The sequence below is a fragment of the Ammospiza caudacuta genome, chromosome 1 (assembly GCF_027887145.1).
Source record: "Ammospiza caudacuta isolate bAmmCau1 chromosome 1, bAmmCau1.pri, whole genome shotgun sequence".
Taxonomy (NCBI): domain Eukaryota; kingdom Metazoa; phylum Chordata; class Aves; order Passeriformes; family Passerellidae; genus Ammospiza; species Ammospiza caudacuta.
This window is the reverse complement of record NC_080593.1, coordinates 8,657,114-8,663,364: the sequence shown is the minus strand read 5'-3', so window position 1 is coordinate 8,663,364 and position 6,251 is coordinate 8,657,114. Positions and strand designations below refer to the sequence as shown.

Sequence of the window (6,251 nt, the reverse complement as noted above, 5' to 3'; positions counted from 1 at the left end):
CGCGTTCGGGAGGCGCTCGGGGAGCAGCGGCCGCTCCGGGGGTGGCAGAGCCCTCCGAACCTGCGCCCCTCGACGTGCAAACCCTCCCCAAAATATCGGAGAGACGTGAGGAGCACGGCCCGTGTGAGGAACTCTGCTCCCACTGAAGGCGCGGCTTGCCAATGGCAAGTATTTTGTGTTCTGATTTGAATAAAATCCAAGCAGCAGCGAGAAAATGTCTGTCCTTGCTCCACAGACTGGACTAGATTGGAGAAGTTTCACTACTCATTTTTTTTTCAACCCCAAACTACATATTCCTGCTGGTGTCACACATCTGTTTTCAGTTCCCAGCTTTTCTTACCAGGCTGGGTGAGGACAGGTGGAAACTCCACTTCTTCCTGCACTCTTAGGAGCAGGGCCAATTTTTCCCTCACTGCAGATTTAGTGATTTCCTAAAAAAACACAAATAATATCTCCACAGGACTTAGCCACCCTCGTGTAACACACCCACGGTGCCATTTTGTACAGTCGGACAACGGAAGCTATTTTTCAAACCAGATTTAAAACTCTTCTTAAGCGCCCACTGCCATCGATTTTCTCCCAAGGGATTATAAATCACCTGCCTCCATTAACGGAGGTGACAAAAAAATAAATAAATATATATATATCTCAGAAGCAGGCAAAACAGGGAGGCTGGGGAAATAAAACAAGATGGGAAGCAGGAGCCCACAGCATCCTGGCAGCATCCCCACACTCAGCCCTGGCCTCAGGTCCTCCGGGCAGGTGAAGCCCTTGGTGCACTGTCCCAGCGGCAGCTCCGCTCCTGGAGAATTTTTCCCCCTTGCGGAATATATCCCAAAGTAGCAGCGTGAGAAAAATAAAGTACAAAATAAAAAATTTTAAATACACTTCCCCCTCGCCCCCTCCCATTCTCCTTGGTTTTATCTGGGAGCGAGTCCCCTGCAGCAGGAGCGACCCCGAGGGTGAGTGAGGCTCTGCCCTTCCTCCCTCTCCTGCCTGCGGAAAGCTGTTTCGGAGCTCTTGTGCCCTTTGTCGCAGCAAGGCGGATGATGGTTTTATTTTTGTCCAGCCTGTCCTAAAATCGCGGTACTGTCATTTCCCGGGGCTGCCAAGTATTTTACAGGGTGCCTGGTTTCGTGGCGTGGCATCGGCAATATTCCATCTCCTCTCTTGCCGGGCTCCAGCGTTACGTGTGTTTTCCTAGCAGAGCTTTCCCAAACGCAGCCTGTCAGAGCATCGCACCAGCGGGTATTTAAAGTCTTGAAAAGGTGAAACCTGTTGACAGTAGGTGAGATTAAAGAGATTTTCCTTTCCGTTTTCAGCTCCTTTAGAGCGGGAGGAGGAGTGCCCGAGAGGGGCTCGGGGCCGGCTGCCGTTCGTCCTCTCCTTCAGCCTAGGAATGAATCCCCCAAAGTTTCCTCATTAAGTCAAAGGGCTGATGAAACGCCTGGCTGCAAAACCACCTCTCTCATAAATCGACACGGATTTTACCTCCCCCCACACCCCTGTAAAGAATTAAAACTACGACATAGTTCTAATTCCAGCTCCAATGCTCAGAAGTGCAGTCTGTATGAACATTTAGGGATAAATATTCCCGAATAGCTCCATTGTAACCTCTAAGAGATACAGCTTAGATTTCGTAATAAAGTGGGTTCCTTGGTTGTTTTTTTTTTTAATTATTATTATTTAATGCAGTCCTCGAGAATCGAAACACACAAAATGCAGCGAGAATGTTCACAATGTTGAGAACACAGTTGTAAATAGAAACATTCATATTTCATCCGATTATAAATATTTGATACTGCAATTGTAAAATGCACATGTTTTATAAACTGGAGAGAAGAAAAAAAAAAATCCTTTGCTTTCTTGCTAAAAGGCAAAGTCATTTAATCCTGGCCCCTAAGCAGCTGATGGTTATTCACAGAATTTAAAATTACAGTTTTTATTTTATAGCTGGATCCTTCCCTTCCTTTTTTTTTCCTTTTTTTTTTTTTTGTCCTTTTTAAAATTTTACACTACTATGTACAGTGTGTATCTATTAGAGCTGCAAAATAAAGAGGTTTTAAGGCAAAGCGAGAAGTTTCCGTCTCCCTCACAAACAGCGTCGCAGGAGAACCCGTTCCTGAGCAGCCGCCCATGCACACCCAGGCCCACGCGGGACAAATCCCCCTCTGGAACGGGGACAGGGACCCCACGCTCGGGGACAAACGGGTTCAACGCAGCACAGCGCCTCGAACTCCCCAAAAACGCCGATTTCGGGGAGGGGTGTGCGTGAGGAAGGGGGTGTGGGCACAAACACCCACCCCGCGCTAGCGGGGACCGCGCTGCGGAGGGGAGGGCACAACTGAAAATGGGATTTTTTGGGGGGAAAGGGGGGGCTAAAACGCTCCCAAATGTTTCGGGGAGGTGATGCCGGAGCGGAGCCGGGTCCCATCCCTCGGCTGCCCTCGGCGGGGCCGTGAGGGAGCAGCTCCCGCTTTTCGGGGATGGGGGTCCCGGAGTTATCCCAAGGAGCTGGGAGGGGAGGGGGTGCTGACCCCATCTCTGGGCAGCATCCACGCCTGCATCCCGCACTCACGGGCGCCCGTGGCTCTCCTTGGCGGTGATGGAGGAGCAGAGGCTCAGGGAAGGACCCCGGGCGTGTTTCAAGACGGTGCTTTGAGATTTTGTTTCCCTAACCTTATTTATAGCTTTTCTTTCTTTTAAAATTAAATTCTCCACGTCTATCCCCAAAAAATCAGCCCCAAACACCCCAACTCCAAAAAAAGACTACACCCCCCCATTAAAAAAACACCCCAAAAAGAAAAAAAATTTAAAAGGGAAAAAAAAAAAAAAAAAAAAAACAAAAAACAAAAGAAAAGGTTAGGGGTGGGGTGAAAAAAAAAGTTTCAACTCATAGAACAAATAGGAGAACTATTTATTCGGTTCACAGTCGTGTGAAATGCAGCAATAAAAATCTTTGGACTTCAGCAAAAGTTGTTTTTAATTTTTTTTTTGAATTTCAAAAAACAGCGTCCAATGTCCATTAAAACTGCGCTTAAGTCTATCAAAAAGTAACTTAAGCTTTAAAAAAAAATCTTAAAGATAGCATCTAAAACTTCATACAACCAAAAAAAATAAAAACAAAACAAACAAACAAAACAAAAACAGCCAACGAAATCAAAAAACAAGCCCAAACCCCCGAAACCAAAACCAACCAACCAAAAAAAAAATACTTTATAATCAGATATCTTGGATTTTTACACCACCTTACCTGTAAATTATATATACATAGAATATTGCAGAATTATATCTAATACACAATATTTTCACTATTAATGCTGGTATAATCTTTATACACTGGCCCTTACGTTTCTTTTTATTTTTTTTTAATTAAATTATTGCATTGTATAAACTTTGACTGCAAACGGCCCCCCCACCCCTGCCTCCCCCCTCCTTCCCTCGCTTCCCTCCCACCCCCCCTTTCCCTCGGCTATTCACTGTCCGACTTGCCGTCTTTCGCCGTGGTGGAGTGGTTGTAGAGCCCCTGGGCCATGAGGTGCACTGCCAGGGAGTTCTTACTGCCCGTCGCCTTCTTGATCTTGGCCCGTTTGTTCTGGAACCAGATCTTGATCTGGGACTCGTTGAGCCCGAGCTCCTGGGCCAGGCTCTGCCGCCGCTGCTCCGTCAGGTACCGGTTCGTCTGGAACTCGGCCTTGAGTCTCTGCAGCTGCTCGGCCGTGAAGGCGGTGCGAGGCCGCTTGTCCTCCTTGTTGGGGTTCTTCTTCTTTGGTTTGCGGGAGCGGGGACCTACGGCCGGCAGAGAGGAGAGGAGAGGAGAGCACCGACACGGCCGCGCTCTGCTGCGGGCACGGCTCCGGCCCGGCAGCACCGCCACCCCCGGGGGAACGGAGCCCGCTTTGTGCCTCCGCGGCCGGGGATGCTCGGGAGGCGGCCGAACGGGAGCCGCGGCCCCCAAAGCCCCCAAAGCCCCGCTCGCTGTGCCCCCAGCCCCTTCCTCCCAGCCAGAATCCGCTCCCCCGGCCCCTTTCTCCCATCCAGAAACCTCTGTGTCCCGGGAATGCCCAGCAGGGAAAGCTTGCACCAGGGAGCTAAATTTTATACCCTGCACAGATTTTTTTTTTTTTTTTTTAAGAAAACCTCTACACTTTTTAACTTTTTTTTTTTTCTTTTTCCTTTTTTTTTTTTTTTTTTTTTTTTCATGATAATGGAAATCCTCTCGCAGTTCACTTGGCCACAAGGCATTCCGCCTCTCCGCTGCAGTGCCCATATGGCGCTGCACGGCCCGATCCGAATCGCCGGGATTATTCTCGGGAATATTATTCTCGGCAGCACAAGGAGCCTTTTCTGCCCGGGCCGAGCCATTGTGAGGATGTATGTTAATTAAATATTAACAAAGGAGAGCACTGGAGAACAATGGAGTAAATTCCAATTCAGCTCTGAATATTACCTCTGAGTGAGAGTTTGTTTTCAGATATTACGAACTAATTTTCATCTCGTTTTACGATCCCTTCCTCAGCTAGCCGACTCCCGGGTGAAAATCCTACCTCGCCGCTTTTGTAAGAGAAAGACCCATATTTTTTTTTTCTTTTCCTCGGGAGCAGATCTCCTGCCTGATGTTTCCCATGCCTTCCTCCAGTGTTTTCTACTTGTTTTTAACCAGGGTTTTACCGATCTGCCGGAGCCAGCCCTCCTGTCCCCGCGGTAGCGAAAGGACATTTTACCCCCTGCTTGTTATTTTTATTTTTTATTTTTAATTTTTTATTATTTTTTAAGATTATTTCAGGACGCTCTGCCTAAGCCCTTGCCAAGGGACGGACTCTGCCAAAGAACTTTCCCGGCTCTTGGAAATGTCCTCCGGCCCCCACAGAGCTGACCTACAGCATATGGGGGGGAAATTAAAAGAAAGAAAAGAAACGGCGGCGGCTCGGAGGCCTCTTTTAGAGAAATAAACGAGCGCGGATTGTTTTTGGCCAAAAAAGACTAATCAAAACAAGGTGAGGCCTATGGAAATGCCACCTCCCTTTCCCAAAACCCAGCGCAGGGGGGGTTTCCCGGCAGGGAAAAGGAGAGCTCGCCGGGAGGACGAGCGGGGAGCCCCAAAACAGTTTGTTTTTTCCTCCCTCTTTGATAAAACTCGTCAGTCGGTGGGAAATGCGCCGAGCCCAGGCGGCCTCAGCGGCGGCGGGGACAGAGGGAGGGACCCCCGCTCCCTGCTCGTCCCTGCGGCTCCGCGCACCCCCAGCCCACCCTGCCTCTCCAAGCATTTTCAGGCCATTTTCAGCAACTCGCCCACCCGCCAAAAAAAAAAAAAAACCAAAAAGCAAAACATAAACAGAAAAATAATAACTAGAAGAAGACGGAGAGGGGAAGGAGAGCGGGGTCTTTTCCACGCCGCTTCCCGGCCTGGCGGGCGGCGCGGCCGGGGGAGCCCGGGCAGGGGCTGCGGCCGCGGGGAGCGGGGCTGCGGCGGGGCAGCGCTTACCTGAGGAGGGCCGGTCCGAGTACCGCGTGCAGTACACCCAGGCGGGCCACAGCATGGGCTGGTTCCCGGCGTTGGAGCTGGCCTGCGAGCTATCCGAGTCCGAGCTCACCGACAGGTCGCCGCCGCTCAGCCCCCGCGCCTTCAGGGCCGCCTCCAGCGCCGCGGGGTCCCCCCCCTTCTTGGCGGCGCCGTGCAGGGCCAGCCCGGCGGGGCCGCCCTCCCCCCGGCCCGGCGAGCCCGCCCCGCCGCCGGGCAGCGGAGCGCCGGGGGCCGGCGCCGCGCCGGGGCTGCGGCGGCTCTCCGCGCCGGGCCGCCGGGGCTCTCCGTCGGGGCCGCCCGCCTCCTTCCTCCGCCCGAACTCGGGCCGCAGGATGTTGTCGATGAAGAAGTTGGTGATGCGGTGCGGGTGCGGGTGGGGGTGCGGGGGGTCACCGGGGGGGAGCAGCAGCCCCCGCCGCCCGCCGCCGCCGGGCTCCGCGTCGCCGCCGGACTCCTGCGGCTCGGCCGCCTCCTCCCGGGGGCTCCGGCCGCCCTCCTCCATGCTCGCCCCGCCGACGGCTCCGCTGCCCGCCCGCCGCCGACCGGGCGCTGCCGAGCGCTGTCTGTTGTTGCTGCTGCAGTCGGTTGTTCTTTATTTTAATTTTTTAATATATATATTTATATATATATATATATGTATATATATATACACGCACACACAGGTGTCTATTTGCTTTCGTTTCTCCTGGCTTCGCCCGGCATTCAAAATCCAGAGTTTGAAAAAAAA

At 51.9% G+C, this 6,251-nt stretch overlaps 1 protein-coding gene across 1 annotated transcript; it reads right to left on the bottom strand.

The window, feature by feature from the left end:
* Window positions 1–3,472: 3,472 nt before the first annotated feature.
* EN2 (engrailed homeobox 2) lies at window positions 3,473–6,026 on the bottom strand. Its single transcript, XM_058818308.1, has 2 exons — window positions 5,486–6,026; window positions 3,473–3,789 (listed from the first exon to the last, which is right to left on the bottom strand). Exons 1-2 carry the CDS (start codon window positions 6,024–6,026, stop codon window positions 3,473–3,475), a joined length of 858 nt encoding a protein of 285 aa, XP_058674291.1.
* Between the last annotated feature and the right edge of the window lie 225 nt (window positions 6,027–6,251).

Coding starts and splice junctions, on each gene's coding strand:
- EN2 (XM_058818308.1), bottom strand. CDS start 6,026: ATGGAGGAGGGCGGCCGGAGCCCCCGGGAGGAGGCGGCCGAGCCGCAG. Junction 3,790..5,485: donor CTCGGACCGGCCCTCCTCAG/GTAAGCGCTGCC, acceptor TGCCGGCCGTAG/GTCCCCGCTCCCGCAAACCA.